Here is a 20,420-nt window from a genome sequence, read left to right as displayed (position 1 = left end):
TGCACCTGATCCAGTTGAAACTTCACTGGCCATGCATCTCCCCAGCGATAACATCTGTGAGCACATAGGCCAGCTGGGCTGCTGTAGCTGACCATAGGGACCGAGGGGGGGAAGGGACCTCATGGGTCATTGAGTCCAGGCCCCTGCTATCACAGGCAGCCCCTCATGTAATCCCCTTCATTACTTTACCAAGCTCCATCTTTCAACTAATGAGTTTGTTTGCCTCCCCGCCCTCCCCAGGAAGCAGTGCCAGAACCTCAGCACTCTGATGGTTAGGAGCTGCCTTCTGATTTCCAGTCTATGTTTATTCATGGCCCATTGTGCTCACTGGAACCATTGTTTGACTGCTGGCTTCCTCCAAGGCACCTTCTGTGCTGCATTGTGGCTACTCATTCACCCCATGGCCACCTTTGGGTTTGCTGAGTGCTACATCACGACCTCTGTTTTTTATATGTGTGACATTTGTCCTGACCGCTCCCCAGGTCTGTGCATTTTCCCTGCCTTTGCCGCAGACCCTCTGTGGCATTTGTGCAAAACTCCCATTGACTTCAGTGGAGCCAGGATTTCACCCTAGATCTTTATTTGTTGGCTGCCTGAAGCATGGCGAGGCTTTGCTATGCCATGCACTCCCTCCTTCTTAGTCACTGATGTTAGCTGGGCTTTAGCCATTTTACATGTTCTCATGATGTCAATTGTTCATCAGAGGCAAGCGTAGCACTCTGATTTATCAGCTTTCTGCAGACTGTGGATGCATTAGTCCCAAATCATGGTGTCCTGAATCATTTCATCCCTGTTGGCAAATGCACGGCAATTCGCACTCTGTCACAAACTGCCCTGTCCGTTCATTTGTGATCATTCAAAGGCCAGAAAATGCAAAAGTGAAAGTTACCATGGTAACCTGAACATATCCATTTCAGGAGGCACTCAGCTACTGTCATGCTGAAGGTATAGAAGTACTTGGATAAACTAAACAGGGTTAATTGGACATGTGGGATGTTTTGCATTGCTAAGTACAGTGAATTAAATTGAACTTTAATATACAGAAGGCCCAGTTCTGCCTTCAGATATGCATGTGCAGTATCTGTCACTCTGGTATCTGAGGGCAGAATTGGGCCCTACATTGAATGTGTAATGTAGGCAAGTTTCGATGGTTACAAAGACCCAACAATTTGCATTTCCTGGCCAGAAATCAGTTGAGCTGTGCAGATTTACAGCAGCTGAAAACAAGTCCCTTGACCTGGGAGAGCTTAAACCTGTAACCTTAACATTGCATTGACACCAGCTTTGATGTGTGAGGTATGTATCCCTTGAGAAGGCCTGGTGAAGTCACTGGGACCTAAGCACATGCTTAAAGTTTGTACATAGTTAGAGATACAGAAATACCCAGACTGAATGTTAGACCTCCCAAATGAACACACAGGCGTTGTGGGTTTATATCTTGGATTTCACCAAGGATACACATTTTAGCTTTTCCTTAGACTAGCTCCACTTATTACTCCTGGGGGAATTCTGTGCCACTGTGTGCACACACAGAATTCATGTCCACTGCAGATTTTTTTGCTTCCCTGCAGAAAAATGACTTTTGGACAGGGAAGCAAAGAGAAACTGCAAGAGTGGTCATGTGCCCCTCCCCAGCAGCACAGGCATGTTATTTTGGGTGCCCGATGCTGCCGGCAGAGAAGTAAATCACTGTGGGAGATGGGGCTGTGGACGCACAGGCTGGTGACTGCTACCCTGTGCTGGGCTCAGCTGCTAGTCCCAGCTGGGCTGGGTTTGGAGGAGGAGGATGGGACTTCCTTTTCCCCTGCAAAGGTGGCTGGGGCCGGTTCAGACCCACCCTCGGAAACCTCCCCCAGTTGCAGGAAGCTCTGCACCCCCCCACTTCCTGCCCCTATTGAGCCTCAACTGCAGGGGGAGAGGTCACTTTGCGGGGAACTGCTCCCCTGTCCACCCAAGCCCCGTGCATCTGGACCTCCCCCACACCCAGACCCCTCCACCAAGCCTCAGCCCCTGAATCTGGAGCCCCCTTGCACCCCCTCCTGCTGAGCCCCCCTGCACCTGGACTCAACCCTCGGCCAAGTCCCACCTCCCCTGCATTCAGATCTCCACTGAGCCCCTCCCCCCTGCATCTGGGTCCCCAGTCCTGCACCTAGATCACACCCTGATGAGCACCCCCCCCCCGCACCTGGAGCACCCCAATGAGCCCCAACCAGCTCCACCTGGACCTCCACCCCGCCAAACCCCACTCCTTCAGCACCTGGACCCCCCCCCCCACTGAGCCCCTCGCACCCAGCCCCACCCAGCCCCCAGAACCAGAGGCCCCCCTGCTGAGCCCCAACCACCTTCATGTGGACTCCCCTGCAGAGTCCCATTCCTTCTGCACCTGGAACCCCCCCAACAGGCCCCTGTGCATCTAGATCTCCCCCACACCTGGACCGCCCACCGAGCTGCCTGCACCCAGATTGCCCCAGAAGGAACCCTCTCACCCCATAACCTGGATCCCCCCCACATTAAACCTCCCCCCCCCATACACACACACTTGGATCCTGCCAGGCTGAGCCTGCTTGCCCCACACCTGGATTGGAGGCCAGGACTGGGCGTGCGTTTAAGACTGTCCTTCCTGTTTGCTATGTTGGTGCACCTGATGGAGGGGCAGGGCCCCGGGGTGTTTGTGGGGCAGGCCTGGCCCTTGGGCTGTGTCAGGGTCAGGTGCAGCCTCACTGCCAAGTCCGTGTGCTGGGGTGGGGGAGAAGGGAGGGCTGCAGGGTGATCTCCCACCTCTGTGCAGCCAGTGGCCTGTGCTCTCCATTGCCATGCTGGAGCCTCCACATTTATTTATTGAGAAATAAAATACAGTAGAACCTCAGAGTTCTGAACTGGCCAGTCAACTGCATACCTCATTTGGAACCGGAATTACGCAATCAGGCAGCAGAAGAGACCCAAAAAAAGAAAAAATGCAAATACAATACTGTTAAATGTAAACTACTAAAAATAAAGGGAAAGCAGCATTTTTCTTCTGCATAGTAAAGTTTCAAAGCTGTATTAAGTTAATGTTCAGTTGTAAAGTTTTGAAAGAACAACCGTAATATTTTGTTCAGTTCCGAACAACCTCCATTCCTGAGGTATTTGTAACTCTGAGGTTTTACTGTATGCAGAATTTTAAAATATCGTGCACAGAATTTTTATTTTTTTGGCGCAGAATTCCCTCAGGAGTAAATTCATGAGCGGCTTGTGGCCTGATTGATATATGATGTGTAGTTGCTATGGAGATATTACTTCTGACCTCTTTTTGCCATGAGAGCAGCTTCTTGTTTATTAATTAACACCAAATCCTTCCTCCATGTATGAGAGGCTGACTGAGTAGTGCTGCCTATCAACACGCCCCGACCTGCACACACTGGTGTATGGAAAAGCCTGCAACTTCCATGTCCTCGCCCCCAATCTCTTGTTCTCTTTGCCATTTGGGGGGAAAATGGACATTAAATAAATTCAGGGCTTGTTTTTTAATTACTACACTAATATATTCCTGCCAGCAAGTGAATTTCAACCCTTATTCAGCAGAGTCTTAAAGCACGCCTGGAGCAAACGCCATCCGTTTCAGCAAAGCCCTTAAGTAGATATTTAATTTCAAGTCCCATTGGGACTACCCAACTGCTTAACGTTGAGCACATGCCTAAGTGCTGTTCTGAGCCAGGCTCCTAGTGCAGACCAGTGACAATGGGAAGGTAAGGAGAAGGGCAGACACCAGTGCAGGCTTGCTCAGGTGCCATCTATATCTTGTGTGCTGGGCTCCCAGTATCCTGTCTGTCTGCATCACAGCTCAGAGTCACAGGGAGCCTCTGAGCTCCATCTGGATTTGACTGGCCGGCTTGAGGACTCACTTGGAGGCCTTGGGAGGAAGGGCAGGGTGGCAGCATATTCCAGGTCAGTTGGCAGGTAGTCTTTGAGGTGAATGTCAGCCTGCTGTCAGTTTCACTGGCTGGTGGCCATTCTGTAGGGGGTTACAGAAGCCAGGACAAACGACCAGTTTTTGCAAAGCCACCAGAGATACAGGGACATTTGCAGCTTTCAGGGACATACTGTCACCCTAAACCTGGGGGACCTTCAGCCCAAGACCACCCCGAAATAATATTTAGAAGTGGTTTTGAGCATCTGAAAAATCCCCCTCCCCTAGAAGCCCAAGGAAGCAGGTTTGACCAACATTGTATTGCCTCTTTTCACAGCAGGGCAGGGAAGCAGAGGGGCCAGAAATACTGCATTCTGACTTCCTTTCTGCAGAGCCCCTGTGGGGACTGATCTCTGAAGAAGGACTGGGAGGGGTGCTACCAAAGGGAAGGGGGTGCTCCTCCCCCACTGGTCTCTATTGCTTGCTCACTGGTCTGGCTGGAAAGAGCCCGGCAGGAGTCTGTGCTGGGCATCATCTGCATGCAGCACAGAATTGTTGGTAATTAGTAGCTGCATGCATCAAATCTGCTATCTCCTGCTGCTTAAATCAGTGAAAGCTGGCGGCTCTTACGGCAGCACAGCTGAGACTCTTGGATGACATTTCTGGGGACATAATAAATTGGAGGGTTTTTTCTAACTCTGTGCTCCTCTCTTATGAATCCTGCAGGCTCATCTGTTTCCATAGATCTGTCTTCATGGATATCCTCTCTCTTTCTGCCTCTTTTAGACTGTGTATGCCACTGGTGCTAGTGGATCTGTGACTCCCACTGGTAAAGCTGATGAAGTTGGTAAGCCCAAGGTGAATCCTGGCTCAGGCAGCAAGGAGGTTAAAGGAGTCATATGAAACTCTGGCCTGGGGATTCAGTCTGTTGCTGCTTTAGGGACAGAATGGCTAGAGAGGGGGCAGATTTCAGAGAAGGGTCATTCATAGGCAATAGGGACTTGATCCAAAGCCCATTGGAGTCAATGGGAGCCTTTCCGTTGACTTAACTGGACTTTTTCCTCACCCCACTGGATATTGCAGTTCATAGTACATAGGTTTCACCCTTGAAACCTGGGCCAGTCTCCTCTGTGAGTCTTCAGAGTGTCCTTGTTGCTTGCAGCATTGGTTCTCAAAAATATGTTCTCACACCCCTTATCAAAAATTGTTGAAGTAGGTCAGTTCTTTAAACCTAGATATATCATAACTATAGAATGAAAGAGAAAGAATTATATATTTATTTTAATTTCACAGTTAAAATTTAACCAAGAAATCGTAAAAAAATGTGTAATGTTAATAAATACATAGGTTTGATGAAACAAAGTAGTTGTACTTATGTGCCTGTGCTTAATTTGTGTTTTTGATGATTTACCTTCTAAAAAAATCTGGCATGTCTTGCACCCCCAGAATGGGCATCTCACACCCCCAAAGGGTGCATGCACCCCAGGTTAAGAACCATTGATCTAGAAGATATCCTCAGAGATGCTTAGTTTTGCAGTTCTCAAACTGTGGATTTGTGTCTCCAGAGATAACATGCTTGTTAACAGCAAAAATGTTTTAAATAAATAAATAAATAAATAATGTATAGAGGTGAGAAATAACAGACCTCAGCCCTATTGTCACTCTGCAAATTTGTGTACACAGAGTCAATCCCTTACCTCTCTCTAAAAGTGCAAAGTTTCAAAAAGTTCAATGAGTAGAAGATTGTTTGGGCGGAATAGATCTGGACAAGGAGAAGTCTGGAGATAAATGTAAGAAGGGAGGGACAGGCAGTAGAAACAAAATTGAAACTGTTTGAGCAGCATATTCCAGAAGTCTTGAGGTCTTTCTGAGTGTAGCCTTCATTGATTTGAGATCTATCATACCATTCTTTCACTAGAAGGGAAAACCTATAATGGCAGCAGGCCGTAAAAGAGATCCAGTTTGGGAATATTTTAATGAAGTTCCTCTACCTGTGGGTAAGACAGGCATGCATGCAAAATGCAAACAGTGCAACAAAGAAATGCAAGGCCTGGTTGCCCGAATGAAACAACATCATGAGAAGTGTTCCTTCTCAGGAGGAAGCTGCGTTGAAGATGATGAAAGCAACATGTCTGAACATGCAGGATCTTCAGGTTGGTCAACTTTTTTATTTCGTACTTCTTTCTTAAGGACTGCCTGTCTTCCTTCTGGACTATTCTTGAATTCTCATGTTTGAGCAAAAAATATATAGTTGTTACTCTATGGTACTAACATTTTAGATGCAGTTGTGATAAAAAATAAATAGCTGAAATAGGCAGATCTTCCTTTTACAATTTCACCTTTAAAGTAGTACTGAGTGTCAGTGAATGCAATGAGTAATACTAAATGAGCAGTATGGTAATAATAATTAAATAACTGCATTGACTTATTTTGTTTAGGAGAATCCATCCTCAACATACAGGATTCTGAAGACTATCCACCTTCAAGATCACCACCATTTTCTATAGTTTCAGAGTTATCTGCCAATGACAGTGTTTCAGTCACATCATGTATGGCACATAGCCACAGTATATCACCTATAGCAAAAAGAAAAAAAAAATCTCTATCATCCAGAAACAACCATAGATAAGTTTGTGATAAGAACCAGCAGATTACAAAAAGAGGTAATTGATGAAAAACTTGCCCAGTTTGTTTATGCAACAAACTCTCCTTTCTGTATGATTGAGAACCTACACTTCATTAACATGGTTCGGTCATTAAGACCAGGATACAGTCCACTCAACAGAGCAGATGTCACAGGCAAATTGCTGGATAAAGTGTATGAAAGAGAAATTGAGCAGTGTGCAAAAGGTCTAGAGGATGAAATTGTTAACCTGAGCATTGATGGGTAATCCACAATAATCCTGTTGTACGTGCTTGTGTGACAACAGAAGAAGGGAATGTCTTCCTTACAGAAACAATTGATACATCAGGAACTGCACAGACAGCAGAATACTTACAAGAAGTAGCAGTAAAAGCTATCACAAACTGAAAAAAAATTAAAATGTCTAATACGCAGCTTGGTCACAGACAATGCTGCAAATGTATTCAAGATAAGAAGAAATTTAGAAGAGAATGAAGAGAGTCCCAAGCTAATAACATACAGTTGCAGTGCTCATTTGATGCACCTCTTAGCCAAAGACTTCAGTGTTCCAGAAATAAAGGCTAATGTTGTTGAAATTGCAAAATACTTCCTTAAAAACCACTTTGCAGCAGCTGCTCTGAAAAAAGTGGGAGGAACCAAGCTAACTCTCCCACAAGACGTGTGATGGAACTCAATAGTGGACTGTTTTGAGCACAATATCAAAAACTGGCCTAATCTGATGACAGTTTGTGAACAAAATTGTGAAAAAATAAATGGCACTGTCACAGCTAAAGTTCTCAACATTGGGCTTAAGAGAAATGTTGAACAGATGCAGAGTACCCTGAAGCCTATTTCTGTAGCCATGAACAAAATGCAAAGAAATAGCTGTTTTATTGCTGACGCTGTTGAAATTTGGAAGAAATTGAGTGAGATATCTTAAAAAGAGAAATATGCAATGACAGAGTTAAATTACAAGCATTAAAAAACAAATGGGACAAGCAATATCTCCAGCTCATTTTCTTGCAAATACTCTCAATACTCGGTACCAGGGTCAAACCTTAACTGCTGGACAAGAGGAGTTGGCTATGACATGGACATCTAGCAAACATCCCTCCATAATGCCAACTATAATAAACTTTAGAGCTAAGGGTGAACCATTCAAGAAATATATGTTTGCTGATGATGTTTTGAAGAAAGTCACACCAGTGAACTGGTGGAAGTCACTTAAGCACTTGTATTCAGAGGCTGTTGAAGTGATAATCTCACTTTTAACAGCAGTAGCTTCTTCTGCCAGTGTAGAAAGAATATTTTCTTCCTTTGGACTAATTCATTCCAAATTGAGAAATCGTTTGGGACCTGAAAAAGCAGGAAAGCTTGTTTTTCTTTTCCAGATTATGAACAAACAGGAAAATGAAGGTGAAGATGACTGAGTTAGCTACAGAAGCCAATATTTTAAGTTTCTTATGTTGAGCTGGCTGATATAGTCGATTTAATTTTTTTTTTTAAATTTCGTTTAACTATTTTAGTTAAAAACAATTTTAATAAAAACAAACCTGATTTAAAAAAAAACGAATGTTTAACTAAATTCAAAAATTCATACGCTTGTTTTGTTAAAATATTATGTTTGCTATTGAAGAAAAAAATCCAGAATACATAACATTGTTGTTTTAGTTAAATAAAACAATTTAAATGTCTGTCTGGTGATGTTCCTCTCCTAATACAGGATGGCAGGAAAATCCTCCAAATATTGATTAACCTGTTGAATTGGAGATATTTATGAAGTTATTGGGAGGTGGATTGGAATATCAAGCAGAGTGCCCCACGGGTCTGTCCTGGGGCTGGTTTTGTTCAACATCTTCATTAATGATCTGGATGATGGGATGAATTGCACCCTCAGCAAGTTTGCGGATGACACTAAGCTGCGGGGAGAAGTAGATACGCTGGAGGGTAGGGATAGGGTCCAGAGTGAACTAAACAAATTGGAGGATTGGTCTAAAGAAATCTGATGAGGTTGAACAAGGACAAGTGCAGAGTCCTGCACTTAGGACGGAAGAATCCCAGGCACTGCTACAGGCTGGGGACTGACTGGCTAAGCGGTAGTTCTGCAGAAAAGGACCTGGGGATTACAGTGGACGAGAAGCTGGAGATGAGTCAACAGTGTGCCCTTGTTGCCAAGAAGGCTAACGGCATGTTGGGCTGCATTAGTAGGAGCATTGCCAGCAGATAGAGGGAAGTGATTATTCCCCGCTATTGGGCACTGGTGAGGCCACATCTGGAGTCCAGTTTTGCGTCCAGTTTTGGGCCCCCCACTACAGAAAGGATGTGAACAAATTGGCGAGAGTCCAGCGGAGGGCAACAAAAATGATTAGGGGGCTGGGGCACATGACTTACGAGGAGTGGCTGAGGGAACTGGGCTTATTTAGTCTGCAGAAGAGAGGAGTGAGGGGGGATTTGATAGCAGCCTTCAACTATCTGAAGGGGGCGGGGGGTTCCAAAGAGGATGGAGCTAGACTGTTCCCAATGGTGGCAGATGACAGAACAAGAAACAATGGTCTCAAGTTGCAGTGGGTTATATCTAGGTTGGATATTAGGAAAAACTATTTCACTAGGAGGGTTGTGAAGCACTGGAATGGGTTACCTAGGAAAGTGGTGGAATCTCCATCTTTAGAGGTTTTAGGGTCCGGCTTGACAGAGCCTTGGCTGGGATGATTTAGTTGGTGTTGGTCCTGCTTTGAGCAGGGGGTTGGACTAGATGGCCTCCTGAGGTCTCTTCCAACCCTAATCTTCTATGATTCTAACACCTGGATAAGTAATAGTAGCACTGCCAGCCTGTAGACATCAGGCTTGATTTACAAAGGAGCCTAAGGTAGTTAGGTGTGCAGATCCATGGGAATTGGTCACCTGACTCCCTGTGAAAATCTTCTTTGAAAATCCCAGACTAAAGTCTGATCCTGGAAGCACTCAACACGCACAACCCCTGCTTGGTGTCAGATACACATCCCAGAACAGGGCTTGAAATGACACTTGCCTTGGTTAATGTGTGAAGTCAGTGGGAAACCAAGAAACCAAGAATTCTCTTTTTCTCTAACACTTTTACAACATTTAACTGTTTAATTCCCTCCAGCCTCTGCAGAGTTAACTTTTCACTCTCTTTCCTTAAATCACTTGCTTATCTTCCAAAATGACACTGTAATCAACGTAGATTTTACCATTCCAAGTACTATTTCAGAGATTTAAATTCCCCATATCTGTATGTACTCCTTTCCTTACTCCTGCCACTATGCCCTCAAGGCTTCCAACCTGTTTTCCAATTTCTTTATTTGTTGTCTGCCTGCTTATCTGGGCCCGATCCTGTTTTTCTCATTGAACCATCCCTTTCCATGGGCACAGGCTTTGTTCCACTACCAATTTAGCAAGGAGGGTGGGCTCCTTAACTAGCCCCCATCTCTCCTGGTCCCTTTCCTCTTCATAATCGCCCCACGGGGTGCTCTCCTTGTAGTTGGGGGTGCCGTACATATGACCTTCTCCCCCTTCACCCGCTGGACCTCTTGGTTTTAATGAGGGCCGCTATAGGGGTGCAACAAGGTTCCGCCCAAAATCGAGGATCCTCACAAGGTTCACCTGAATCATTCCCCGTGAGGCTTGCCACCTGGACCGAATGCACGGCCAATTGACATTTTAACTGTTCAATTTCCTTTTCATGCGAGCACACTGCCTTCGTGGCTTATGCTGAGCACGAATAGTCAAGTCTTTGACTAGTCCCTGAAAGACTGGTATTTGCTTAGCCAGTGCCAGTGCTTCCAGGTGGGTGCATTCTGCCTTTTCCGCCTGGAAGTCCTGTCTCAAGGCTTGCAACTTGTCCTGGGCATAGGCTTGGGTTGCAGCCTGGTTAGTAATCTGCGCTTTCAGTTGCTCAATTTCCACCAGCTGTCGGGTACACACCTCCTCCCTTCTCCCCAACTCCTCTTTCTGTCCCGACAACATTTGATACCACATGGCTGCTGCAGTTCAAATTACTCCCACAGCGGCCCCTAGGTTTTTACCCTTTTGCTTTTTTTACACGGAACCCCAGGGATTGTATCCCGCCTTGGTGAGAACCCTCTCCAGCCGTGAGAGGTCCTCACCCCCCTTTGAAAGAGGCAGCAGAGTTCTGTCCCTCTTTGCTGCCTCCCCCATGGCTCGGGCATCAGGTCCACCTGCCTCCCGTGACACCAGCGGGCTGGGCAGCCGGACTACCGTGTCCGCGCTCCATAATGCCTGTGCGTCCAGCCTTGAACCCATTGTTGATGCCATCGCCCATGACTGCAGGACTCCCGAGTTCGCAGCTGTACCCTTCTGTTTCCTGAACATGTTATCACAATCCGTTAGTACCACTTTTAAGGTGTTTTTAATTACTTGAGATTTCACTCTGCCCACACTGACCGGCACCGGGGCTTACAATGTTTACGCCCCCTGGGCCCGAGGGAGAGATGCTAAGCCTCCCTCCGTATTACTCGGTCCAATACCACTGAGGGTCCATACACCAAAAACCCTTCCTGGGCAGAGCGAGACACCCTATGTTCTCCTCTTCAACTCAGGCATGCTACGGCTGAGGATATATGCACCGAGGATTATATGCGTGGAGCGAGACTGCCTGAGTCCTCCTCCCATTACCCGGGACTTGTACAACCCGGGGGTATATCCACCTGCACCCTACCCCCGCCAACCGGGGTGGAGAGAGGAATGCTAAACCTCTCTCCGGTTCTCAGACCTACTAAGGCTGAGAGTGGGCACACCTTTAATCATAAAATCCTCAACATGGAATACCAACAGTGCTGGACAGAGCAAACATGAAATACCAAGGGCAAAGCAGTTGGTGCGCTCTGCAGGGACCCCCTCCGCAATTCTCCATCAAAACTGTGACAGATTTATGTTACCAATCTGCCTGAGGCGTCAGGTAATCAGGCTGAGGCCGCAGGATCTTTAGGGGAGGAGATGACAGAGCACACCAAGTGTCTAAGTTTTAAAGCTTTATTAATAAAATAATAAAATAACAGCGGTGAGTGTTGGGACTGCTCCCACGTCACTCAAAGGAAGCAAGAAAGCGTTAGTACCCCAGCCCTAACCCACTTTCATACTCACACACGCACGAAACGAGGCTGGTCAAGCCTGGGTGTAACGTAAGAAGAAGTGCGGGGGGACAGGAGTTCTTGTCCCATGCATGGGTCATCCAGGGTCCGCTGTGATCTCTGACTTGCTTTGGCACTTGGGAGGGTTTTTAGTCCTGGGTTCTTTTGGGGGTGTTTTTGTTTAGGGCCCTCTGTTCCTGGTGCCAGTCCAAACCGACTCACTGTGGGCTCCATGGCTTTCCCAAAACACACCGGCTCCAGAGACTTTGTTTTCCCCCCGGTTGGCTCTCACTGTTCTCATTGCAATCTCTGCAGCCTTGCTCAACTTAGTTCTCCCCTTCTCACGGCTGGGCAGCTGCAGATTTCTCGTCGAGCTCATGACCTTGGACCAGGGTCAGCGTCTTATCTTCAGACGGAGCTAGCTGAAGTGTCAAGTTAACCTGTTCTCTGTTCTCTTCCTCCCTCCCCCTTTGGCCTTTTGCAACCTGTAAAGGAATCTTCCACTTTACACTCACACACCTTTGACCCTCCCCCGAAATGCCTTGCGATGCTTGCAACCGTGTTAGCAACATACAATGCTAATTTGCCTCCCCGTGGGACCCCCTGGGGGAGGGAGTCCTTGGGCCTGTGACACCCCTACGGCTGCTGGGGCTGGGACGCCCTGCTAGGCCTGCTGGCTGCATTGAAGTGATGTGCCGGAGTGATCATAGCACCGGCAACACACACAATGGGTAAGGCAGGTTACTGGGCTGTAGGAAGCCAGAACCGGGCAGCATGGCTGAGAAGGTGATGAGTCATGGCCGCTGCATGGCGTGTAGGGAAGGGTGGCTGGTTTACAACGATGATAGTATGTGATTTACTGTCCCTGGCAGATGGTTGACTCAGCAGAGCTGGCTCTATGGCTGTCCCTGGGAACGGATGTGTTCCCCCACCCTGCCTTTTCTATCTGTTAATTATGTTTAATAGCTTGGGGGTCACATCCAGGTCTGGGGTGAACAGCTCCTCCCCAGGCTGAGAGCAGGGACCTGTATTCTCATTGCTGCCTCGGAGGTTCCAGCAGGGCAGCCTCAAAGCTCAGTCTGCAGCGGCTGATGACAAAGGGTTAAAGGTGGGCTCCTATGCTCTCACTCTAGGCTCTGAGGAGCCCAGATCACACCAGTGTCCTTTAGACTTCTCTATGCTGCTGGGACCATAGTGCTCCATCCACCCACCCACCCACCCAAGAGTGACGGAGTTATTTTCTTGCTCCATTGGCTGGCAGGGGCATGGGTCAGAGGAGGGAGTGCTCTGCAGCAGCATGCCCAGCACCAGTGGCTCAGCTGATGTTTGCATTGCTCTGCAGCCCCAGCTCCGGCCAGCTCACAAGCAGTGGTTATGGACTCTGGAGGCAGTTCTAGTCAGCCAGGTGGCTGCTGTGATCCGCAGGCCTTTGTGCAGTATGAGATGAATGAGGGGTTCTGGGCGTATCTGGAGGGCCCCAGGCTACATGGGCTCTTCATGGCGTTTCTCGGCTGCGTGTTGGAGAATCACAGCAGCAGGCAGTATTTGTATTTCCATGCATCTGCAGCCCGGTATATGCCAGCACTTTACCCGTCCAACTGGCAGGGGTGTGGACATCCTGCACGGGAATTGCATAGACTGCTTACTGAGGTCTGGCTCTAGCCAGTCCCCACCCCCTCCCATCAGTCACAGCTTCAGGGAAATATCCCATACCTGCTGGAGCTGCAGATACCACCATCTAAGCCTTCGCTAAGTGAAGCCATTACTGATTAATAAACCTTGTCCTGAGCAGGACTCCTGGTTGAAATGATGCCCCATTATTTGATTATATACGATTACCCAATTATTTCCCTACTATCAAAATAAATCCCTGCTTCCCTCCCACCCCCAGTCCTATTGCACTTGAAACAAACTAGCCAGCCAAGAACACCCAGGCTTTTTCTCCTTGCGACTCAGCAGCCTACCCGCCTCCCTTCTGAATGCTTACCTCGGCAAAGAGGTAAGCCTGTAACATAGTCTAGTCAGATGAAGATTGGACTGTCTATTTGTCTGCCTTTCCCCTGCATCTCACTCCTCGCTAGGAGGGACCATCTGTAGGGGAAACGGTGGTCCAGTTTCCATGCCTGTTCAGTGCCTGGCCCCTCTGCTAAGAGTGCCAAAAAGGGATTTGGTGGCGGTTTTGTCATGCGGACACTGAGAACTGGACTGAGACCATCAACTCAGGGGGGGAGGGATAGCTCAGTGGTTTGAGCATTGGCCTGCTAAACCCAGGGTTGTGAGTTCAATCCTTGAGAGGGCCATTTAGGGATCTGGGGCAAAAACCTGTCTGGGGATTGGACCTGTTTTGAGTAGGGGGTTGGACTAGATGACCTCCTGCGGTCCCTTCTAACCCTGATATTCTATGATTCTAACTCCTTTAACCACACCCAGCCATCAGATGGCAGCAGCAGCCTTCCAATGCTGGTGTAAGCCAGTTATCTAGAGGCAAGCAAGCTCCATCTCCATGACTTGCTGTGCTGTTCATTTCCAGTTCTTTATGGCAGGTGTCTCCAGAAAGGTTTGATTGCTAATGAGGGTGGCCAAATGCTGACAGCTCATCTACAGTGTGTTTGTATCTATCTGTTTCTTTCTAGCCATCGTTAACCCAAAGCAGCCCAAAGAGACGCCCAAAAGCTTCAGCTTTGACTATTCCTATTGGTCTCACACCACGGTAAGTGGAAACCTGCTGTTCCAGGTGGATTTTCCTGCCTTGAGGCCCTTTTGCAATGGGGAGTTTGTTAAGAAGCTGGGGTAGATGGGATGGAGTGATCCAAAGGTTTTGATATAAGGACTGCCAGCTGTGAAAGAGGGGGCAGTCTCCTTGACCATTGTACTTTAGGGTTCACCTCCTTACGAGATGACTTAGCTGATGTCCCAAATCAACCACTGGGTGGCACACCAGGGCTGGTCACCCTTCCCCCTTCCAGCCACTGTGAAAGAACCCAAGCCGTGGGTTTGTAAACAGGTCTGAGGGCAGGGACACAAGCTCTTTCATTATGGCTAGATGGGAGCAGGTTCCCAGAACTATAGGTAGCAGCAGCATCCTGATACTGTTTTCTGTTGTGACTCAGGTCACAGGGTGGAAAAGGTCGAGAACTGCTGATCTAAGCTAAAAAATGATCTGTGGTAATCCCATGACAATGTAACCCAGCCACACAGCTGGGGCCAAGGGAATGCAGTGAAAAGTCCTGTGCCATGAATACATTCACTAAATAATTGTTCTTCAGCTGTGTTTGTGCCCTTTGTGCACTTGCTTTCCACAATCGTTTTAGCCAAGGAGTTCCCTGGCAGGGGTATTCACTGAAACATGAATAGTGGCTGGAAGCTCATTTTTATTGGCTGTCTATGAGCATTGCTTCCAGGAAACTGGCATCTATCCATTCCATTCCTCCACTCAGAAAGCAGAAACACAGGGACCAGTCACAGCATGAAGTAGGAATATAGGTGACCAATCACAGCTTGAATTTTCATTACTTGCAACAAAATGCTCCCAAAAAAGCTACAGGTTGAAAGTAATTCATGTGAAGTGTTTCAGTAATTTCACATAACAGACCAACCTGAGACACAGTAACAGTCTGCTCCCAGACAATTCACACACAACTAGCCCTGAAATCTGACTAGCTGTTGTGAATTCTTTGCCCAGCTGTGTTCCTGGTTCCTCACTGTGTCCCCTGTGCTCAGTGGGCACTAAAGAGCCTCAAATGTGTTAGCTACAAGGCTGGAAGGAGGTGTGCTGTACTGGAGGTAGAAACCAGATAGCATTTCTGAGAAAGCTTTTTACTAGGACACATCAGCTGGAGCCAAGTCCCTTATTTAACAATCTATTTCAATTTCAATCATCTAACTCAGAAAAGGCTCTAGGCACCCAAGGCATAGGTACCTGTGCAATCCAACCTGACACAGCTAGGCTGCAGCAAGCCAACAGCTTCCCTCAGCAGTGCAATTTCCATCTCCCCTCCAGCCCTAAACCCCCAAATACAAATCTTACCCCTTCCCAAATGCCTGCCTGTCACAGAGCGCGTCACTCACCACCAGACTGACGCCTCCCCCTGGTCATTCTAGGGATTAGCTCAAGGCCAACACTCCTGTCTGCCTTCTGCACCCTGTCACTCCTTCTCAACAGTCCACCTGCAACTCCTTTTCCTCTGCTATCGCTGCATTTCCTTGGGCCACTTCCCCATGGCCACGGACCTTCCTACCCTCAGCAGCCTGTCCGGAGCTCCTTCTCTTCTCCCTGGGTTCCTACCTGCACTGCTCTGTCCATGATGCTGTCGGGTTGCAGCCTACTCCAGATACAGTCCTCCCTCCTCAAGTTCCAGGCAGCTACTGAGCCCTGCTCTGCCCTGAGGCTCTTTGCTGGGCCCTGATTGGCTGCTCCTCACAGCCCCTTTCCCATTGGCTGCTTTTTGCACAGCCTCCCTAGGGTTCTATTAACCCCTTACTGGCCAGTGTGGGGTGGATGCCCCATCACACTGCCCAAAAGGAGGGGGCTATGCACTGTGCCCAGGCTCTGAGAGCCAGAGAGGTCTGAATGGCAAAATCCAGGGATTCTTGTGGAGAATGCCCTGCTGGCAGCTCCCTCTCTGATGTAGCCCAGAGCTGGGCAGCTTTTCAGATCCTCAGACAGGTGTGTCACAATTTTAGTGAGGCGGAGTCTTGTCCAGCAATTCCCCAAGTGCATCAGAGCAGCCCTCGTCCCCATTCACATTATCTGTACCTTGATCAGGAAGCCAAGAGCTCTCAATGTCAGCATTGGAGTGCCACCAAGGGACTGGTGCTGAGAGGTTTTCCTTAGTGGCCCTACACTATGGAATTTAAAGGATCCCCTCCCCAGTCGGTGAAACATTGCCAGGGATGCCCCAGTGTGCCTCTGGTTTTGATACACGAGTGACTCAGCAACAGTAGTATGAGAAAATAATGCAGGCTCTGATTCTCCTCTGACTTGCACTAGGATGGGACAGGAGTAACTTTGCTCCATTGAGGTGAATGGAATTGCACCCAGATAAAACCAGTGCAAATGAAAGAAGAATGAGGGCCAGATGTTTCCCATTTTTCTTGTTTTCTTTCCTTCCACTTTCTCTTTCACACCTTCCCTCCCTTCTGACCTCTGTCTCTGGTTTCTCCTCCCCGCAGCCCGAAGACATCAATTATGCATCTCAGAAGCAGGTGTACCAGGACATCGGGGAGGAAATGTTGCAGCATGCCTTTGAGGGCTATAATGTCTGTATCTTTGCCTATGGGCAGACAGGCGCTGGCAAATCCTACACCATGATGGGGAGGCAGGAGAAGGATCAGCAAGGCATCATCCCACAGGTAACAGAGACTATCACCACCTGAGGGAGAGCACGCTGCTGGCTGTGAACAAAGAATACTCATAGCCGGGTCATAGCCGGGAGCGTGTGGAGGAGAAGGAGGCTGCTGGGGGATGGAGGGCAGGGCAGATGAATAGTTCCCATGTGGGTGAAAGGCTGTCGCCCCCTGCATATGGGGCCTTGATAGCTGCTGAGTGCCAGCAAGGAGACAGGAAGCAGTTACCTGCCGGGGGAGAGCAGGATGATGGCAGCAAGGACTGAGGAGTCAACAGGGCTGTGGCACCAGCGAGAACAGGAGCTACCAACCAGATGGGAAATTGACACAGAACTGGCTGCCTGGAACTTGACAAAGGGCAGGGCTGGGAGGAAGAATGGCTACTGGTCTCCTGGATTCTCTCCCACTCAGGGCAGCTGGAAAGTTAGAGTTGGGAGGGGATGTGAAGCTAGGAGCCCGGGATGGGAATCAATGCAGAAGGTATGAGCTGCTTGGAGGCCACCAAGCATCTGGGGAGTCGCCTTTAGGGCTCCTGGAAAGGGTCAGGGCAGAGCAAGGGAGATCCCAGACCTGCCATGAACAGGAAGGGGGCAGTAAAAGCATCAGTCCACAGAAACTAGAGGTGAGATAGGTGGAGGCTCTCAGCAGAGATGCCTGAGTGTGGGTTGTAGCCCACGAAAGCTTATGCTCTAATACATTTGTTAGTCTCTAAGGTGCCACAAGTACTGTTATTTTTGCAGATACAGACTAACACGGCTGCTACTCTGAAACCTGAGTGGCTGGGAAACCTTTGGGCTGAATGACTGAGTCATACTGTGTCCTCATATACATCTCTCCAGCCCTGCGAGAGCCAGTGGCTGTGAGCGAGTGCAGGCTTTGGCCGGACTGATTCCTGCTCTGACTCCACACAAGGCAGGGGAGTTCTACCAGACATTAACCTGGCCACAAAGGTCTGATTCGTCACTGAGCTGAAGCAGTTGAAATCCACAGTCCTGGCAGTGCCTTTGGCTGTGCCACTTAATCTACATGTCGCTCAGAGTCACTCAGAACAGGGTGTGAGTGAGCACAGAGAACAGGCTCCCCTCCTGCCTGCCTGCCTTTCTGCTGCTCCCATTTCTGGGGTACAAGGAAGAATCCTTGTTTCCCTGGCACCGCCCTCCCCCCAATGACTCTGGCTGCATTATGTGGGATGTGAGCAGCCATGTCTCCTTCTCTCCTTGTCTGCTGCAGCTGTGCGAGGACCTCTTCTCCCGAATCAACGACACCACGAATGACAACATGTCCTATTCTGTGGAGGTATGGGGCCCTTCCCGCTGACAGTGGGGGCGTTCTGCCGGGGAGAAGCGCCTATTGAGGAGACAGGGACGATATGTTAAGGTGGGCCGTTGCCAGCACTGCTGCATGGGCCTGCCCTGCTCCTTCCCTGGGTCAGTTACCCTGCGTATTAACCAAAGAGTAGCTCCCATGTAATACTACCTGCAGCTCCAGGCTCAGGCCCTTGAGGAGACCTGCCTTCCTTGCTCTGTCACTCCCAGGCCCTAGTACCCTTGCACAGAGACCTGCTCCCATCTGGGTTCAGGGAGGGGTCTAATGAGCTACAGCTGTTCTCATGGGTCAGCAGTCATTGGCCTGCAGCCCTCGGGTTCCAGGGATCTCAGTCCTGCTGTGATCTGATTCCAGGTCCACCCCTGGATCTGACATCGCTGTCGGGATACATACCCTCACCCAGGCCTGGCCTGCCTTCCCTGGCATCCCTTTAACTACATGGGGTTGAAGTCAACATTATCTTGGTGAAACTCTGACTGATTTAAAAGTGCCTTATATCAGTTCAGCTTAATTCAGTAACAAACCTATTTAGAATCCAGTTTAGCTAACTAAGCAACTCTGGTGTGTAGACAAAGTCACTCGCACTTCCGTAGCCCCTTGTGCAGACTGGCAGGTGAGGCATGCAGGGCCTCAGCAGGGCCGGAGGAAAGCTGGCTGCATGCTGGGCAGGGTTTGCCCATGGCCCTTATGCCACACTCTGCCCTCATTCACGCTAAGACAGCCATTGGAATCAATCGATCACTGCCTGGAACGGGGCGGCTCCTAGAGCAAGACACTGGGTGTGTCAGGATGGGTGACAACTGGGTCTGTGTCCTGTGTGATGTGGGAGCCCCTCCCCCCATTGTCAGACACAGACTTTGTGCGCTCTGTCCCCTAGGTGAGCTACATGGAGATATATTGTGAGCGTGTGCGGGACCTGCTGAATCCCAAGAATAAGGGGAACCTGAGGGTAAGGGAGCACCCCCTCCTGGGTCCCTATGTAGAGGACCTCTCCAAGCTGGCTGTCACTTCCTACAATGACATCCAGGACCTGATGGACTCTGGGAATAAAGCCAGGTGAGAGAGGGGCACAGTCTTGGTGCCTTTCCTTCCCTCCCTCCCCTCCCCACCCCAGTGCTGTCCGGAGAATCCCCTGCTTTACATCACCCAGCGTGTGCTCCACATCCTAGGCCCCTGCCTTCTGGCTGGGAGGGCCTAGACGCGTTTGCCTCAGAAATCACTCGGCTTCTTTCCTGAGCTGGCTAGGTGGGCTGCTGGTGAGAGCCCTGTTGTGCTCTTGTCTCTATATCTCAACGAGCACAAAGCAGACAGGATCAGAGAGAGCAGCCACACTGCAGCACCCATTCACCGACCCAGGTTTGTTTTCATCTCGTCTCCTTAGTGCTGTCCACTAGCCTCATGTTGCCCTGTGATGGAGCCAATCCTGAGTCTTGCCCCCAGGGAGCTGTGGAGGTGGGACTGGGCGTGTGGGACCTGGCGCAGAGCCCACTGAATTCAATGGGGAGACCCTCATTGACTGCAGCGGGCTTTGCGTGAGCTCCTTAGAGGCGGAGGTGTCCAAACCAGAGCTGAGCATTAAGAGGTGGTCCAGTGTGAGCTCCATTGGCTCACGCTCTTCTCAATCTTGCCTTGTGGAGTTACCGAGCTCTGCCTGACGTCACCAGCTCTGCGCTCTGAGCAAGTGCTGCTAGTGGCTGCCAAGCTGCAGGATTCCATGCCTCCCTGCCCTCTTCCCCCCACAGGACGGTCGCTGCCACAAACATGAACGAAACCAGCAGCCGATCGCACGCTGTCTTCAACATCATCTTCACCCAGAAACGGCACGATGCAGAAACCGACGTCACCACTGAGAAGGTGAGCACAAAGGGGGGTGTTTCTTTAGTGAGGTTGAGCAGCACTTTCCCAGTTCCTGTGCTCTGGCTGGTGGAGAGAGGGTGTGACGGTGGGGCTAAAGGGGCTGAGATAAGAGGTCCTTTAGTCCTGCAGGGTTTTCAGCACATTGGGGCCCCTCTGAGCCTTGCTACGCATTGTAGTGGCAGTAACAGTGGGCAGCTTTCCCCGCAAAAGCCTAGTGTATGCCCCACCCAGGGGTGACCGACCCAGCTTGAGCCACTTATCTGACTTCTCAAAC

The 20,420-nt window shown here is 49.2% G+C and overlaps 1 protein-coding gene across 17 annotated transcripts in view; it reads left to right on the top strand.

Annotated features, from left to right (window-relative positions):
- The window catches only part of KIF1A (kinesin family member 1A), a 148,187-nt gene that overhangs the window by 14,959 nt on the left and 112,808 nt on the right, over positions 1–20,420 (top strand). For all 17 annotated transcript variants that reach the window (XM_065410667.1, XM_065410666.1, XM_065410665.1 and 14 more), the window contains exons 2-6: positions 14,251–14,327; positions 16,790–16,969; positions 18,194–18,259; positions 19,167–19,345; positions 20,032–20,143. In XM_065410667.1, the coding sequence (XP_065266739.1) occupies positions 14,251–14,327; positions 16,790–16,969; positions 18,194–18,259; positions 19,167–19,345; positions 20,032–20,143 (614 nt within the window). The remainder of the gene's footprint in view (positions 1–14,250; positions 14,328–16,789; positions 16,970–18,193; positions 18,260–19,166; positions 19,346–20,031; positions 20,144–20,420) is intronic.

This window comes from Emys orbicularis, chromosome 9 (genome assembly GCF_028017835.1).
Source record: "Emys orbicularis isolate rEmyOrb1 chromosome 9, rEmyOrb1.hap1, whole genome shotgun sequence".
Classification (NCBI taxonomy): domain Eukaryota; kingdom Metazoa; phylum Chordata; order Testudines; family Emydidae; genus Emys; species Emys orbicularis.
The sequence above is the reverse complement of the archived record's forward strand: the minus strand, read 5'-3'. Positions and strand labels throughout refer to the sequence as shown.